Raw genomic sequence first — 19,222 nt, forward strand, 5'->3', positions numbered from 1 at the left:
ACAATGGTAACATTCAGAAGTTTTAAGCCCTGGTATAGGGCTGAGATCATACAGCCCAATTTTACCATTACAAAAATCAGAACTGAAGCACACCAAAAGAAAAAAAATAATCAGTTACTCCTCAGTATTTTCTCTTTTCTACAGCCATTTCCACTATAGTATTCCACTTACAAATATACCACTTCTAAAGCTACTACAGCCTAGCTCAGGTTTAAATTTATGTAACGTAATTAACCTGCTAACATTTCCTCCTTGCTCTTCTAGGCACTGCTATATTAAACACAGTCCACTAAGAATTCCAATCATCATACTCATGGTAATACTAAATTTGAAACAAAACAAGTTATTTTCCTCCAAAGCATGAGAGTAAAGCATAATGAAAAAAGAATTCATGTAAGTTCACAGATGAATATAGAAGCAGCTACTGAATATTTCAGAACAAGCAGAAATACATATAACCTATATACCAAGGTTAAGGAATTTACTGCAACAACATACAAATATTTTGGTCCTTATTCCATCACAGATTATTCTAGAATATAGTCTAAAAAAATATTTGTGAGACTACAAACATAAGACAGTTGTTTACACAAATACACAACCAATACTGGTATATGAAATTAATAAGGCAATATATATATCATGAAAGCATTACAGTATTAAGTAAGATACATTGAGAACTGCAAATGTCAGATCTAGAGGTAGTTTCTATTTCATAATCAGACCACATTTGTTTTAACTGTTAGATGAGCCCTTAGCATACACTTCTATTTTCACTAGAAACACATAATCAAAAGAGAAATTCAGTAATATAAAGAGAATAACTGTGGTGCTATCCCATCCAGTTCTTACAGGATTTGTCTTCTCTTTCTGTAAATTAACAAGGAATTACTTGCTTTAACTTCAGGCTGTTAATTAGATGCACAAGAATATGAAAACACTGGGAATTATGAAAATGATTTTAAATTGTACCTTTACTTTGAAATGTAGTTACAAAGCTGACACACAATCTAGTTATATCAACTGACTTGTACTAATTGTCCAATTACACACTCTTTAATCCATAAGAATTATGTACTTCTCCAAAATATTTTTCCACTGTAGGTTCAACTGACCTGACTGAAATTACCTTCCAGGACAAACTACAGTAACTTAATTGACATCGTGTAACTTCTTAATATCTTCAAGCTCCTGAAGTGTATTAGAACAAAAACATACCCATCCCATCACGGTAACCTGAAATAACTTATTATGAGATCAAAGAATGGGTGACTAGGAAGTGTGAAGAGTCTTTACCATATCTGTATCATTCACAGAGTTAAAATAAGATCTGCTTGATATCACACCTCTTCTACCATCTCCACCAAATCTGACTTCTGAGTTACAAACTCAGATTTTGGGTTAGCTTTCTGTCATCTTCCCTTGGACTTCTAGCCACCAGATTTTGCTCTAAATGGGGATCCAAATGGATCTCTCAATCTCCCTTTACCCTTTGTATCACTTCTTTTGGCAACAACACCCATGTCTGCCATTAGAGCCACAAAACTAAGCTTCACATACAATGCAATCATCTCTACGTACCCTATGTCTGGAAGATTTAACCTGTAGAACACTTAAAATTTTTCTAATTTATCCACATAACTGGAAAACTGGCACTGGTTTTATGTGCCTCACTATTACTATAATGGGCTCTGTATAGCCTTGAGCAATGAAATCTTACCTCACTTAGGGTACCTATTTATTACACATTAAGAATATTGCTGCTAAAAATCACTACCCTCATATATAACTCTCCTTTCTATACATCCGTCTAGCAACTGCTCATCTGCCTATCACCGCAATAAAAAAAGCAGCACACAGGGATGCTACGAGGGCACACATGACTCAGTTCTCACACTGCTGATCAAGACACCATCATCCTTCTCTCAACTGACTTACGTCAGTTCCCACCCTGCAGTCCTTATCTTTTCATAAGCTACCAAACATCTACTAAACTACTACATTTTGTTCTTATGGCTCCTTTGCTAAACTACATAAATAAGAATTTCAACAGCAGTTAGACTGCCTGAACACTGGCCATAATCTACCTCCTTATCAATGCTGGCCTAATGTCACCTTGTCTCAACTTGCGTTTGGGGCAAAAGTATTTTGGCCACAGACATCATTTTAAATTGCTAGTATTAGGTTCAATCACCCCCAGTGGAATTTCTAATGTTTGTATGTCTGTTAATATGTATACCGTAACAGAGAATCATAGAATAGTTAGAGTTGGAAAGGACCTTAAGATCACCTAGTTCCAACTCCCCTGTCATAACTTTAAAAATGTCAGGTTTTTGAAGTAACCATACTAAGCTTTTTTTCCATTCCTTTCCCATTTCCTCCAATTTTCCATTCTTCTCTATGTCCTGCTTTACCTTAGCAGCTTGCACAGTGTTTTCCTACACTGACCTCATTCTTCAAATCTTCACACATTTTGTCTTAAAGTCTTATCTCCTCTACATCATCCTAATTTTCTTCTTTGAGGATGACCTTATTATATACATTATACTTCTCCACCTTGTACCATTTCTCTTTTCATTCAGATTCAAGCTGAAGACTTTGTCAAGCCTTCTCAGAAGTAAAAGTCATTCATGCAAAGAATCAAATGTTTCCCTGGTAAGAGACAGAATATTGTTGGACTTCTTGTAAGATGATATCCCTGATCTTATGCTTTATGTTGTGATTCAACATTCAGCTACAAAGCTCCTGTTTTATTTGACACTGTTTTCTCTCCTCTTAGCTGGAGGAAGTTTTTAAATCATTTCTGAATTGCAAATGCTCTTAAAAATACATTCTTTTGACAGTTTCTTCCTTTCTTAAGTGTTTAGGAATCCACTAAGCTAGAAGGGAAAAAACAACACTCCAATTCCAGCTTTCTTGCTAGTGCCAGGGTTGCTCACCAAAATTATATCCTCCCATAGGCTGACAGTGGGCTTCATCTCTAGTGGCGGCGGCCTTAGTTAACCTTCACACCTCTTACAGCTTTCACAGGTACCCAAAGTTTAAACTGATGAGAACTGGAATGGTGTCAGCATTGCTCAAGCTGAATAGAAAGATCGATACTCGACAGTTCCAGATACGAGTTAGCAGTGTGGGCACTCAAGACAGCTTCAAGCATTAAAGACAGTGGTGCTCTCACTGATTCAGGAAACCATTACACTCACTGGTATTTGGTTCACATTCAGAACATTGCCACCACTTGCAGGTGGAGGATCCAGACTTCTTAAAAAAAATACACCTAAAATAAAGCATGTTGATGCTACTTGCAGATAATTTTTCAAACCTGTGATGGCACATCTTCACTCACAGTATAATTTAAAACAAGTCACAGACTACACCTGGCAAATCATTAACTGCTTTACAGAGGTACAACACTTCATTGCAACTGCACAGAGTATCTGGCACATAACAGACACATTCATCTGACTTCTTCAGGTTCTAAATAAATATACATGAGCTCTAAATACCAACAGACAAAACACTGTTCTCCCATGACCAACACAGAAACAATGGCTCTTTAGCCAGCAACTTCAAAGTACCACCACTGTTCAAAGTACCACAACTCTTCATAGGCAACACTTTACTGGTGGTATTATACACATGAAACACAGCTGCAATTCCTACTCTGGTTTTCTCAAGGAGTGCATTATTACCAGCTTTCAAATATAACTGATTTTGGGCTCATCAGCCAGCCTTCTAGAAGAGGCAAAAATGCAGAGTAAGAAAGCAAGCATTCCTTTGAAATGGCAGCCGTCCTTCGGAATGGCAGCCGTCCTTTGGCTCATCAAGGCTGCCTACTGGCCCACAGAGATAGCAGCATCGATATTAATTAATTTTTCACAAAATCCTTCAGGTGGCATATGGAGAAAAAAAGAAAACAAAAAGCAGAAGCAAAACAAGTAGTTTCTAAGGAACAGTTTTAACTAGTTTAAATAATGTGGGTAATGAAACTGAAGTTCTGATGAATACTTGAGTTTCCAGAGACTTGTAGGTTCTTGAACAGTTCCCATAAGAAAAAATAAATACCATTCCTCCCTCTCCTGCTAGGATTCATCTGACAGCTGTTTAGGGTCTGAAACAGAGCTAAACTACCTGCTTAGACAGAAGCCTAGAATTAACACTTTCTATACGAAAGGTCATTCAAAATACAGCACTCACTCACACTGAGTTCAAAAAGCTGTATTTCATCAGACATCTCCGAGTTCTAGTGCTGCAAATTCCTAACATCCACATTAAACTACGGAGAGCTCCCAAAAGCTGCTCATTCGGCTTACCAGACCCACTTTGGATGGGTTCTGTTTCATATTGTCAAGCATGTATCAACAAAAATATACTAATTTAAGATTGTATGCAAAGAAACATTAACAACTTTACTCAAGTCCTTGAAGAAAGAACACATCCAAGGACATATAAGCATGGAACCAAAAACCATTAGGAAAAAGTTGACCTCACCGCGTATCTCCAAAAATTCTGATTTATAGGAGGTTGAGCATACTTGACAATATGTATCTTCTCTCATGTCTAAAGCAAAGTTTCAACATACAGCTAATCTGCCATTCAGTAAAAGTCTACTGGTTCACAGAAAGAACAACCTTGTTATGAATTTTAGGATAAGGTAGATGGGGTCAGAGATTTCCACAGTCATTTAAAAACTAAGACAGCAATTATCAATTTACGAATCATAAAAACTACTTAATCTAATGAAGGAACTCCTATTTACTCCTGGTAGGTAGCATCAAATCAAGACTCAAAGGCACTTCTTGATAAAAACTGAAGAAAGAAAAGCCCACACCTGCGAAAAAAAATAATAAAAAAAATAAAATACAAGTGTCTGCATTTAAAAAATCATCAGTAATAAATCTTCTAGATAACCAAGATCTTGCAGAAAGATCATTATTCACTCTTTCAAGGGAGGACTGCATTTTGAAAATAGGAATCTTAATAACTTTACTCCCTACCACTATTATACAATGTAAGAAGCATCACGTATTTAGAATTCCTAAACTACTTCCATATTCACACTACTGAGAGAAAGCAAAGGCACAACACAACCAGAAACTGGAGAAGAGTAAACCTCATCAAGTGCTCCTTAACTAGCACCTTAAAAAAATACACAAAAGCAAACAACCAAAACCAACAGGCTCCTTAGATACCTAGAACAATTGAGGATCCTAACAGACTCAAGAAATAAGTAAGGGTGCAACTCCATACGAACATGAGCTGCACGTTATGCATGTGAGGAATGCAGAACAGGGACCCAACTTGTCACCTGCAATGTTGCAGTGCGTATGTAACACAGCAATATATACTAAAAACAGAATGGCATGCTTAATATTAGATAGTGGCAGGTACACAGTGAAGTTATGATTCTATTATTTTTAAGGGGGGATTTGTTAATTTGGCTCACTGCCCTCACTCTACATCCAGACATCCTTTCCATAAGTAAGACTTAAGTACACAAGTACACCATCGCTATGATGTGCTATTTTAAGTCCAAGTCCTTTTTAATCACACAGACAACAACAGCATAGTGCATATTAATTATTCACAACGTATGCGCAATTACAGCAGCTCGAGCTTGGGTGGAACACGTTAGTCCTCAGACAAAACGCAAGGGCAGGTATGGGCAATCTCTTCTTTAAAACCGACTTACACAGTTGCGTTAACACCATTCCTACAGGGTAACTACTTAATGCACAAACCTTGACACGACGTACGTAGGGATCATGAACATAATCTTATAGCCTGAAGAGAATCACAGTAGCGTTTACGGATCAGATCACACATAAGCACCGGAGCGAAACTCCCTTCCCCCCCACCCCCACACCCCCCCCCCCCCCGGAGCCGTCTCCAGGCACACGTGTGTGTTTACTCACGGTCGCTAGCGAAACGCGGGCGCTGTCACTGAGGGACCCGTCGACCGACCCCTACCCGGCCCTTTCTTCCCCCGCCCTTCCACAGGGCGACACCGCAAACCCCGCAGCGCGGAGATGCAGCCTCTCACCCACCGTCACGACGGCGAATCACGCGTGCCCCTTCCCCACAGGGAACGCCGGCTGAGGCGGCAACCATGCATAACAACCCTCCCCGCTCCGAGGAGCCACTCAGGAGCAAGGCTGCCCCCACCAAGACCCCTGACCAGGGTAAAGGGAGGTGGGGGGAGCACCTGCGCGCCTCATGGCCCCGCCGAGGAGCGGAGGCCGTCTGAGGGTAGAGAGCAGGGCTGGCGCGGTCGCGCAGGTGGGTGGCTGGGACAGGTGCGCCGAGGCCGGGCCACCTGCGGCGGCGGGAGCGCCCGAGGCCGTGCTGGTGGACTGCTCCCGGGGAAGAGAGGAAGGGAGCGATCGGTCGGCGGAGGGGCGGTCGGGGTTACCTGTATTTCTTGAAGAGCTGGTCTGACTCGCGGAAGCCGTTGTTCAGCAGCATGTTGATGCCGGCCAGCGCCAGCTCCGCGTCCTCGATGGGTAGCGGCGCTTCCCCATCCTCCCGCCGCGGCGGCGGCTGCTCCGAGCCGGCCATAACGATGAGGACGCAGCGGGACCCAGCCGGCTCTCTACCTACCTACTACCTACCAACCTATCTATCTATCTATCTGCCCACCTGCCTCTTCCCGGTGCCGCCTCACCGTGCCTGAAGGGAGGAACTGGGGGCGCCCAACACCCGCCGCCGCCGGGCCGCCCTCCCTCACCCGACCGTGCTGCAGCGACCTGCCAGCCGCCTCGCGCCCGCAAGCCCTCCAAAAGCAGCAGCGCCCGCCTCGCTTCCCAGCACGCAGGCGCCGAGGAGCCGCGCAAGCGCAGGAGGGCGGCGCGGAACGCTGCGAGATGAGGAGACGGCGGTGGTGGCGGTTTGCGGTCTGGCGGAGGGCTCAGCTGCTCTTGGGCGAGCGCTGCCTGGGGGCGCCGTCCCTGAGGCACTGACCCGAGCCGGGCGCTGGTCGTGCGGCTTGGGGAGGGCTTGGTGTGGAGCTTTCTTGTTTTGTCCCGTCCCCTGTTTGGGTTTTTCCCGTCCAAACGCACGCCTCTCCTCACCGGCGCAGCACGGGCGAGTGGGTGGCTACCGGCTTTCCGCTCCCCTGAGGCTTCTTGCAAAACCAGCTAGGGTTTTTCACGGGTGGGAAGCGGGGGCTGGGGCTGCAGCAGGGCCTTGGGTGTGAATGGGCGGAGAATGGGTTAAGAGCAGCGCTAAGGAGAAGGACTTGGGGGTGCTGGTCGATGAGAAATTGAACGTGAGTCGGCGGTGTGTGGTCGCAGCCCAGAAACCACCTGTGTGCTGAGCTGCATCAAAAGGAGCATGGCCAGCAAGTCCAGGGTGGTGCTGAGGTGGTTCTCCCCCTCTGCTCTCGTGAGACCCCACCTGCAGTACTGCATCCTGCTCTGGGGCCACCAACACAAGAGGGATGGATGTGTTGGAGCAAGTCCAGAGGAGGTCATGCACCTCTCCTATGAAGACAGGCTGAGAGAATTGGTCTTGTTCAGAGAAGAGAAAGCTCTGGGGAGACCTTAGAGCAGCTTCCAGTGCCTAAAGGGGCTACAAGAAAGATAGAGGACTTTTTACAAGGGTGTATAGTGATAGGACAAGGGGGGGTGGCTTTAAACTGAAAGAGTAGACTTAGATTATATATTAGGAAGTTCTTCCCTGTGAAAGTGATGAGACACTGGCAGAGGTTGTCCAAAGAAGCTGTGGCTGCTCCATCCCTGGCAGTGTTCAAGGGCAGGTTGGATGGAGGTTGGAGCAACCTGCTCTAGTGGAAGGTGTCCCTGCCCATGACAGGGGGTTGGAACTGGATGACCTTTAAGGTCCCTTCAAAACCAAACTGTTCATCTTTCTATGAAGCAATGAAGGCCTCCTCCAATAATGGCAACTTTCCCCTTCCCAAGGCATATTTTTTTTTTTTTTGTTAAAGTGATTTCAGTCAGTGAAACTGACTTTCTAGCAGAGACTGGAGTTCCTCATTTGTATAACAGTGACTTTGTGACTTCTTAAATGCAAGCATGGGAAACAGGAGTTTGTAGGAATTTACTCCCTGGTTCTTGACACCTACCTCCATTAGTAGCAATGTAAGCTTGCCTGTGATGCTGACGGCAAAAATCAGGGTTTCCTAAGTTTAGGTCGCACACAGGTTAGTCTGGTACGTGTTTGTAAACACAGGATGGGTGAGGAAATGCGTAAATGTATTCATTCCAACCCAAAATGGCCAAGTACCTAGACACTGAAAATACACCCACATTGTTTTCACCCTCCTTTGCAGGAAGAGAGTTTGCTGTGCTTAAATTTCATTGAAGACAAAGGCTATTACCTACAACTTGGTCTTGCTTCCTGTGAGGACAGTGCTACAGCTGCTTTTGTGAGAATTTAAGGATCAGACTTCCCTTCCCTTAGTAGTATATGAAAGAATGGGACCACACTCTACTTTTTAGTAGCTACCCCTCTTCCCTGTCAAGAAAAAACATCTGTCTTCCTCTAAATCAAGTAGCATTATTTCTGTGCATGTCTTACAGGAACTGCTACCACTGCCTTGGGGAATACTCTACCAAAAAGCTCTTGAGACGATGCTTTCTGAAAGGTGAGGATTGTGTAATGCTGGGAAGGTTCTGAAATCTGTCAGGTGTGAATCAGGGCCTTTGGCTGATTCCCAGCCCTGCTGCCTTACTAAGCAGAGCTGGATACTCAGAGGGGTTTTGAAGAGAACATGCCTTCTGTTACTGTGCCTGTCTTCAAAACAGCATGATTTATGTAGCCTAGAAAACCTCAAGGGCTTCTAGGAAGTCAGCACAGTGTGAACAGTGAATGATGCGTTCTTCCATGTGTTTACAGGTTACTTGTGAAATTTGGACTCCAGAAAAGCAAACGCCCTCTGCTAAAAGGAAGTTGCAGGTTGCAGTTTCACCACCTTTGGTGTGTTTCAGGTGTGTGCAAGACACTGCATTCCAAATAAAAAAAAAAAATTGCTTCTGTAAGGTTATCTCCCACACAGGATTCAGTGGGCAGGGATTCATGGTGGAGCAGTTTATAATATCCATTCCCTTAGTCATGTGTAATAGATTTGATCAAGAAGCAATGAATCTTCATGTGGATTCCCCAAGACTATCAGAGAGAAGGCTAACTCCTACCTCCAAATACCATTTCTGAGAAGCAGAAATGAAACACCTACTCCTTTGTGAAACACCAACTCCATTTCTCCAAAGCCAGCCTCCTATTTCCTAGCCCCTGTGTTTGAGTAATAGTGTAGCTTGCTGCAGGTTTTTACCCCATGCCCAAGGAGCTAGAATTCTTTTGAGATCTTTCTAGCACCCAGTTGCCCCAGATGTAGCTCAGAGCGGGCACTGATAATCCATTTCCGGTAACAAATGCTTATTTAACTATCCAGTAGCTAGCTATTAAATTTGAAACTCAAGACATTAATAGCTAAATCAACTCTGCAGAAATATGGCTGTAAGTCTACAGAAAAAAAATGGCAGCATGAAGCTGCATCTCAGCTGCTCAAGCAGAGAAATAACGCATTTGAACACCAGTAATGAAGCAGTATGACATCTGCAGGTTGACTTCAACAGCTGAGTAGCAGCAGTTTTTTAGTGCCCATGTTGTGAACTGCACCAGAACCACGTTGTCCTGCAGAACTGGATTTAAAATCAGCACGGTTGTAAATCTCCCTGTCTGCCATGTAACGGTAGATGAGGTCTTGGGATGGGTTACAGTTAGTTTGATTCACAAGGAGGATGTGATACTGCTGATTCAGCCAGCTAAAAATGGCTAGGGGAATGAGGAAACCACAGTGAACAGAGGTACATGGGTGACTTGTACTTGCTGATCAAATCTCATCTTTACTTCCCAATCTACCAACGCTCTAAATGTCTTTTGTTGTTTTTAAACTGTTGGTAGCATACTGCCATCAGCCAGCAATTCCAGCAGAGGCGCTAGTCAGTGGCCAGCTTTCCTCTCGCCTTACAGGTCACTGCAGTGCCGTGTTGAATAACCTATGCTACTGTGGCCCATGTTACTTCGCATGAAAACAGGTTGTGGTGACTGGTTTGTAATTACTCAAGGACAATAAAGTTACTGATGGTGAGCTAGAATTGTTCTTTTAATAAATTAACTGGCCTAAAAATTCCAAGACCTTTACTTTGGTTTCTCAGAAGTTGTTAGGTTGGTAAAAGACAAAGTGGCTACAATATTCACATCCTGTAAGAGATAGATACAGAATTGGGGTGGTTTTATAGTCATTGATGGTTTTCCTCTGTAATTCTAATTGGAATTTAGACCCACTATAAGCTTCATGAGCTAGACAATGACAAAAATTGAAATAGCAGGGAATAAATTATTACAGAAACATATATTAGAATCATAGAATAGTTAGGGTTGGAAAGTACGTTAAGATCATCAAGTTCCAGCCCCCCTGCCATGGGCAGGGAAACCTCACACTAAACCATGTCACCTAAGGCTCTGTCCAACCTGGCCTTGAACACTGTCAGGGATGGAGCATTCACAACTTCCCTGGGCAACCCATTCCAGTGCCTCACCACCCTCACAGTAAAGAACTTCCTCCTTATATCCAACCTAAGCTTCCCCTGTTTAAGTTTAAACCCATTCCCCCTTGTCCTATCACTACAGTCCCTAATGAAGAGTCCCTCCCCAGGATCCTTATAAGCCCCCTTCAGATACTGGAAGGCTGCTCCGAGTTCTCCATGCAGCCTTCTCTTCTCCAGGTTGAACAGCCCCAACTTTCTCAGCCTGTCTTCATACGGGAGGTGCCTCAGCCCCCTGATCATCCTCATGGCCCTCCTCTGAACTTATTCCGACAGTTCCGTGTCCTTTTTATGTTGAGGACACCAGAACTGCACACAATACTCCAAGTGAGGTCTCACGGGAGCAAAGTAGAGGGGCAGGATCACCTCCTTTGACCAGCTGGTCACACTCCTTTTGATGCATATTGATTTATCTAAAGCATTAGAGAGAAAAGATTCAAAAAAAGAACAGGCCAATATTCATATTTTCTTTAATATCATTTTCATACTCTAAATTAGGTCCCACTTGTCCCAGGGCCCTTCTCCACTGTGTCTGGATGAAGCAATCTAACCCCTTGTTTCTGTCTCACAGTGTTCTAAATCTGATTTTACTGGGTTTCTTTTTACCTATCTTGTTCCAAAACTCTTCCTCTGTCCTGGAACACCTCAATTAGCCTGGTACAATTTAAACTTTAAGATGGAGATGAAATTTCAGCAGTGGATTTAGAATATTTGATCATCAGCAGTTAAGTTAGAATCACTGATCATGTAAGTAGAGAGAAGTAAAATCCTTCAAAATGGAATTACAGTTTTTCGTTTGTTGCAGAAAGTGTAACCAAATGTGTATATAAAGTGTTGAAAATGCTAGTTAGAATCATAAAGACATCTCCCACACTTTCTTAGTCTCAGACACAAACCTGCAAAATCCGCTCCTGTAATTTTGAATTTCTTTTGAGGATTCCCTATTCAAGTTAAATATCAGGTGCAGTCCCATTGTTGGTTATGAAGAGGTGTTAGAATCTGGGGTGTGGCTGTTTTTTCCACACTGTCTGTAAGAGGGGTCTTATCTGTGTCCCTGACTGCCAATAATAGCTAGTGAATACAGGAATGGGAGTTTTGGTAAGAAAAACATACCAAGTTCACAAGTACATTTGTAAGGAAATGCACTTTTTCAAGTAGCTAAAGCCACTTGTCCTTGGGGTTTGTGCCTTGCCCTGTGCCTCTGAGTTCTGCAACAGTGAAGGTGCCTGTCTGTTGTGTCTTGTCACCTGAATATTTATGAGTGGTGAGCTCTACATCAGTTATCATCATGTATTTTCCATACAGCACATCAACTGAGCAATACTACAAAGCCAAGCTGATCTTCAGGGATGGCTAAACCCTGCCTGACGACACACACATGAAATGAATATCGAAATGACTTGTCTGTTTTGTCAATAGATAAGGAGTATGCATACATATCCTGGTAAAACAAAACGGGCTCAATGACCCTCTTCATCCAGGATATCCCAAGGATACTGAAATTGAGTCTCTTGATCCTTTCCTCTGATGTAAGAGTGTTACAGTAATAACAATATAAGAATAACCACCATTTGTTGCAGTGGACTCCAGAATCAACTACCCCTTCGTCTCTCAAGCTGTTTTCCATGCCTGTTTTTCATGGGAGGCCTTTTATTTATGAAGAGCTATCAGGTGGAAGGGGACTGGTCTCTTGATCCTGGTCTCTTGAGCACTTTCATAAAAAGGGCTGCACTGTGGCATTTCTGCACAGAGAAATCACAGAGACAGCTGGGTAAGAGCATATAAAGTTTGTGGAAATCCAAAAAGGAAAGTGAAAGATGAAACAGAGGATCTAAGGGCAATTTTATATGTTTGTTTTTTCCTGTATAGATTGTGTTTGATAATGTTTATTTTTATCCACACTTATGGTTGCTCTGGACCCACTATATAATCAGGACAAATTCATGTGCAGTCACACAGAGTTATTTTTACTGAAGCATACAAAGGTGTGTAATTTTTGCTATATAAAGGATGCTAAATGACAGGGCTTTTTAGTGTTGGGGTGTTTTTTTCCCAGAATGTGCTAATGACCAAACATATGCACAATGTTCCGGAGAAAACAAAGGAATACACAAGTATTAAATACTAGCAGCTGCTCTGTTCAGGCAGCAGCCACATGCTGTCCTGTTTTATTAAAATTAATTGGAAAAACTTCCACACGAAATAATCATCCTACTTGAATTTTTAAGAGCCAATTTAAAATGTTTTACTTTCAGAGGAATGACTTCCTGCAGAGTTCAGATCTACATTGTTGTAGAAATACCTGCACTATATTGCCAGAGAGAATGAAATGTAAAGCTCAAAGTGATTGCCAGAAATCCATCAGTTCTAACCTAGTCCTTTCTGGAGAGTCAAAACAAATTAATCTAGATCATAAAGAATAAATCTTTGTCTAAATATCCCTAAAATTTGTTCAGTATGGAGAGCCTGGAAATTGATTTTCCTTTTTGCTCTTGCTCCAGTGTTCAAAGAAAAATATTGTATCTTTGTTACTGAAGCAGGGGGGTAATTGTAGACTAGAACAGATGAGCTGAATGGATTTGTGTAACGGAGAGTGAGGTAGGCTATCTTGCCCAAACTGGAAAATATAAACAGTATTTGTCCCATGCAATACCCTTGTTTCTACATTATGGGATCTTGATTATGTCCCTATTAGTCTTTCACCTTTTAGAACAAATAATAACCCATTCACATTGACCCTTCATAAGCAGACTGTAAATTTTAAACCACTAATCACTTTTGCTCATCTGCTTTAGAGGGTACCTTCAGTTTTCCTGCATTTTTCATTTGTGTATGAAGCCTTTTCCTAGATCAGATGCATTTGTGAAAGATTTTTTTTCTCTTGTGAAGGATTTTTCTCTGTATGTTTCTCTATATGCATGCACATATATCTAACCATATGTGTAACATTCACCAATAAATCATTTGCCCAGTGGCTGAGGATGTGCCTTTGTATTTTTAAGATTAAGATGAAAATGAGTAGTCAGCAAGGACATAGATTAACTGTGGCAAACATTATCAGCTTCAATAAGGACGCTTTGTGTTAGTGCTTCCCCAGCCCCAGTCCTTGTAATTCAAAATAATCAAAAATCCTTTTGGGATGCATTTTGAGATCTTTGGAACATAATAATACGTTGCTAAGGCTTATTTTTCTTTTACTAGTTTAGCAGTAAATATTTTCTCACAGGTGTCAAGCAGCTTGATGCATAATGTGATTTGAAATGAGATTATTTAAAGATTACTTGTCAGCAACATTTGTACTTTTCTACTTCCATTTGAGACTTTTGGCATTATATGTGTTTTATATTTAGCATCTTAACATTTTTCACTAGCTCATTCTTCAGTCCTTCACTACAAAAATGGAATGGCCTCTATTGAGCTAGAGGTTTTATTTTGGCCATGTTAGACGTCATGTTTACTTTTCAGTTTTGAAATCTGCACTTCTTACTCCCCTTCTTTTTCCTAGCCTGAAAGCAGGGAGTATTTTGTTTAGAATTCTAGTGGCAAAAAAAGTCAGCGAACCCCACTGACAACATTTTTTTTGTGACACAAAACACAAGTTTAATGTTGACAGATTGGCCAGGTAATCATGTAAAGAAGACTAGGTAAAGCTGTGTGACTTAGCTTTACACTCTTTGCTTTGAATAATAATCACAGCTGCAATGACCCATAGTTGAGGTTAACAGAAAGGAGCACATGAAAGAAAGACCTGGTGGGCTGACATTTGGGTACTGAAGGCAGCTGAGATCTCAGCTTGAGGGGCAAAGGGAAGCTATGGAGCAGCCATGGCAGAGCTGTGAATCTCTCTTCTGGCATTAGTAAAAGCTGCAGACAACGGATTCTTGTGCAGATATCCCTTTTGTGCTGTTCTCACATTTTCTTGTTGCTGTAGTCTTATAAATGGGAGTACCACTTCAAGGTCTAAGAAACCATTGCCATAGTCATGTCACTCACATATGAGGAGACCTTGCCTCATCTTTGCCTTTTCAGCAAGCCACTTAAATTGACCGTGTGTTAGTTCTCATATCTACTGATGGGATTGTAATATAGAGGAATTTTGTGTGTTAACTTTGGTGGCTGTGCAACATCAAGGCCTTCAGTAGTCTACAACTGCCTCAAACTGAAGAATCTTGACTTTCTGTAACTGGAATAGACCACACAAAGCATGTTTATTTGATCAGCTCTTTTGGAAGTATATATGCCTACAAAGTTGGTGAGATTCTTCCCTTGCATATACACTGTCTTAGCTATTGATATCTGTCCCTGATTATTTCAGTTCCTTATGTTTTGGGCATTTAATCATGTCTTCTGGAACATAGTGCTCTGTTCTTTACAAAACTCTTCTCTGAGGCTTGCATACATAGAAGTAGCAACTGGCTTTTAAAAGAAGCATTATGATTTGCCGCATATGTCATAAGGCAGAAAAAAACCCTAAAAAACATATTGAGAGACAGATGCTACCCCAGATATCAAAGTTTTTATTTCTGGATACTAGCTTTTTAATCTGTGAAACTTGTGCTTTGGTCTGAACACTTGCTGCTCACTCAAGAAAATAACTGTTTGTACCATTTAATTTAGGTAGCCATTCAATTTGGGAAAAAAGTCATTGTGTCTGTTCATACAAACTGAAAGTGAAAGGACTGTCTTCTGTTAAGGGTTTATTCAGGCAGTATGTATTTTTAGATACATCAGGTTACAGCATTATCTTACTTAACAGCTAAATAGAGCCATGTGCTTAAATAATCTTCGTTCTAGTTTTCTTTGTCTTAATTTATTGTTCTGTAGTCATGAACATTAGTTTATGTGAATGGACTGTCAGTATGTATGAATAGAAGATTCTTCACATTTTGATGTGTTGAACTAGAAAGCAGATGTTAGAAATATATGTTTGCCATTTGGGGAGAGTATTTTCTGTATCCAACATTTAATTCAAAGGAGAACTTACAGGACTGGAGACTGATACTTGACCAACCAGATTTTGAGTTGACAGTTTCATAATGGAATTAAGGAAACTCAGAAATGCATGTGTTATCTCCTGGTACTTAATGAAATAAGCAGCATGCAGCTGGCCGAGGTTTCTATTCTAAAATAAGAAGTGATTTCTCTTTTTGCGTACCATTAGGATTTCCCATTCTTCGACTTACTTCTGGAGACTTGGACCATTTCTTTGGAATACATACCCTGTCCAAATTGGTTTATAAAATACTCCTACCTGGTCACTTGTAAATCAGGGTGTGTGAACTGGGGAACACTGTTGAGAATTAAAGATTCCTCCAAGCAGTGACTACCAGCATCAGTTCCCACTATGGGAAGTGGCAGTTTTGCAAGTGAAAGGCTGCATTGCAGATAAAGGGAGATGGCAGAGTCAAGATTCTGTGTGTGTGAATGCTGACCACAGGAGTGACTTACAAATCTTTATACGCAACAAGATTTTTATTAAAGTAACAACAGAATAACACATTTAATAACCCTTCTCTTTTTAAAAGTGTATTTGGATTCTGAAAGCACTCCTGCCCTTAAACAGCACACTGCCTTTTAAACCCACATATTGAGTGACTTTGTACTGACTCACTATTTATTGTTCTACCAAGAGCGTTTTCTGAGGCTGAGAGCTACGTACCAGGCAAGCATCTTAAATTGAGTTGCATAATTTTAGCTATTATGGGTTACGCACAGCAATAACCAGGGCGATAAATACAGTGAGAAAAGCTATGCTTTTACTGCAGGCCATTTTATTCAGAGTTCTTTTTCCAGACATAGTGCAAGGAGAAATAATCTGTTATTTTCTCAGCACACTTTCCCATTTTTCATTCCATTAGCATTTTTCTCAACTGTTTTTTTTCTTCCACAATTCATCCAGCAAGCATTCCTCTCTCTTTCCTTCTATTCCTTTCATTTTAATCTCTCTTGCACTTACCTGTTTTTAGGGGGTTATAAGTACAGAAGCATATGTAAATACACATTCTAGCACACCTCTTTTTATTTTGTATGCCTTTCAGTGGGGGTTCAGCCTACATTTTCTTCTTAGGTTCTCAAGCTTCAAATCATGCAAAGCACAGAAAAAAATTGTTGATATGTGTTAGGTAGGAACTAGGAAGAAATATATGAGCCCATCATGTGTGCATCACATAAGCAGTGAGTTCAGTAGAGATTTATTCCAGTGGTAGTACCAAGACACTAAAAAATTAGAAGGTGAAGAAATGCTGGCAAAGTTAGTGTCGTAAATACAAGTACTGTCTTATCATCATGATGAATCACAGCATCGAAATATGGAGATGCCAGGAGCTAACCACACTATGTTTGCATAACTCTATACTGGAAAGGATGAGTGACAAAAGCATTTATAATGGCAATTTTCTCCTGTAATTGTAAGCAAGAGATAATTCCCTGTGGTTTGTTCCCTTCTTTACTGAGCCCTGCTGACAGCACTGCACAATGGCATTTCTCTGTCTAGGTTGTAACATGGTCTAATTATTCCTGAGGACTAAAGTGTAATCAAGTGCTGCATCAATCCTCAGGGAATTAGTTCAGAAGGTTTCTTGCTCAGAGCCCAGAGCTGTGTCAGTTGCTGCCACGTCCTGTTACTGCATATGTTTAAGATGGTGTGTGGGTGTATTTTTGCTTGTGGATAACTAACATCCCTCCATTGATTACAAAAGGAGAGCCTACAATAGATAACCGACTTTTATACCACTGAAGTATGTGAGATGAGTAACCATACTACTCCACAAATGCTATGGGTCTTAACTGAAGTCAGGTAGGTGTTATATAGCAAGTACCAGTGCTACTCTCCAGTTTCAGACAGAAGTATGTCTAGCAATTCTGTTTGCTTAAAAAATCAAGTAGGTCAAAGTATTTTTAACTTTCTGTGGGTCCCAAATGAAAAATAATGAGTTCACCTACCCTAATAGTAAAAGTGTTAACATTTTTATCTGGATTTGGTGGTGGAATGTGCTCCCATAAGCACAGTTATGCCTGAAATGCAGATGCATGTGACAGTGTTAAAATGCTTGTTGGTGCCAGCCAGGGTTGTTTTGTGCATGGCTATTACAGCACATTCATAAAAAAACCCTACACTGGCATTCCCCACTGAAACACAGTTTCAGGTTTTTGTTTTCAAATAGGTCTCTGTTCCTTAATAAATTTCTGAAATCTGCAGTTATATTTTCAAATGACTACTTGATACAAATGCTTTCCTTAGTTTGTGTGAATTTATTGTAACTGGGAATGTCTACATACTATTAACACAAACATGTAAATCCAGTGGAAACATTGCAATTTATACCCAAGAATGTTATTTCAGACATGCACAGGAATTCTTCAGCAGAGACCATGTAGGTATGAGACTCTTACCTCAACAAAAGACCCAGTCAGGCAGCTCGGTTATACAATGAGCAAATGCAATGGGCCACGTGGAATAATCACTGTTGTCCAGATTGTGAAGCCATTTCACTGAATTTAATCCCTGCTTGAGGCACGGCATTCCCTTTGATCATACTCCAGCCCTTTTTTCTCCAACTCTCACCTTCTCCAGCTGAAGCCCACTCTATTACTACACTCCATTTTAGCATACAGATAGATTAAAAGATAGGATGCCAGAGGCTGAAATTTAGGAATATGCCAGGCAGGCTTTGGTTTTCACCAAACTAGGAATTTGCTGTGCTTTGTAAATGACTCTAAACTGTACCTCTTGGTTGCAGCCCTGAGCAACTTCTGTTTTACCCATCCAGAAAATTTGACTCTATTACAGGCAAAATGAGGACTCCTATCCTAGATGACAAAATGCCACCTGTGCTCATTGCCAGGGAACTCTCTACAACTGAAAAGACAGGCATAGGATATATGTATTCACTTGACATGATAAGATTTTATAACATGCCCTTCACAGGCCTGGGGTGGAAACTGTAAGAATATTGTAAACTTCTTTATAGCTGCTGCAGAGAGTAGAGAAGACAGCATTTGCCTTGGGCAACTGCAGAGAGGCAAGGGTCAGCCACGTAAAATATCAGCAATCAGAAATGACTTTCCAGACCTCAGTTTCCTCAGATCCGAGAGGAGGAACTAGGAACAAAACCTACTTATAGCCCCAGCTAAGCTGCGATGCAGGCACAAGTGTTTGGCTTTGGGTCCCTTTGCATCATGTCTCATGCAGAAAGCAGTTTCCACTAGAAACTGGTGCATCAGAGGAAGTTCATCCTAGTCAAAGGTATATTGGAGGGTTTAAGCTCCTCAGCTGTACCACTGTCTTCACAAATAAAAAGGAGGCCAGGGCTCAGTGCCTGTCAGAGATGTACGCTTGAGAGTGCCCTCTGAGGGGAAGAGAAGAATGAGCAGGAAGGGGAGTGGAAAGCTATCTTATGACTAATTGCTGTTTGCAGCTGCACATAGGCACGTGCTTAATTATCTGCTATATGCATGCAAATTCGGCTTGCTGTCACCAGGGTCCAGATGTTCCCTTCCATTATACTAAGTACAACAAACAAAAGAGAAAGGGTCAGAGGGCAAAATAAAAGGGGCTGGGAGTGGCAGCTTCATGCTATTTTCCTTCCTGTTATACTCTCAGCCTGGACTACCATTTTTCTGAACCCCTAGTCACAGACAGAGATTTGTGAGTTCAG

At 41.5% G+C, this 19,222-nt stretch overlaps 1 protein-coding gene across 1 annotated transcript in view; it reads right to left on the reverse strand.

Moving 5' to 3' along the window:
* The window catches only part of TTC39C (tetratricopeptide repeat domain 39C), a 35,039-nt gene extending 28,337 nt beyond the window's left edge, over window positions 1–6,702 (reverse strand). Inside the window, exon 1 of the mRNA XM_062632823.1 lies at window positions 6,413–6,702. Coding sequence (XP_062488807.1) covers window positions 6,413–6,558 — 146 coding nt within the window. The 5' untranslated portion in view covers window positions 6,559–6,702. The remainder of the gene's footprint in view (window positions 1–6,412) is intronic.
* Window positions 6,703–19,222: the final 12,520 nt, after the last annotated feature.

This window comes from Pezoporus occidentalis, unplaced genomic scaffold, assembly GCF_034315485.1.
Source record: "Pezoporus occidentalis ecotype Australia unplaced genomic scaffold, CSIRO_AGI_Poc_V1 ctg4, whole genome shotgun sequence".
NCBI classification, from domain to species: domain Eukaryota; kingdom Metazoa; phylum Chordata; class Aves; order Psittaciformes; family Psittacidae; genus Pezoporus; species Pezoporus occidentalis.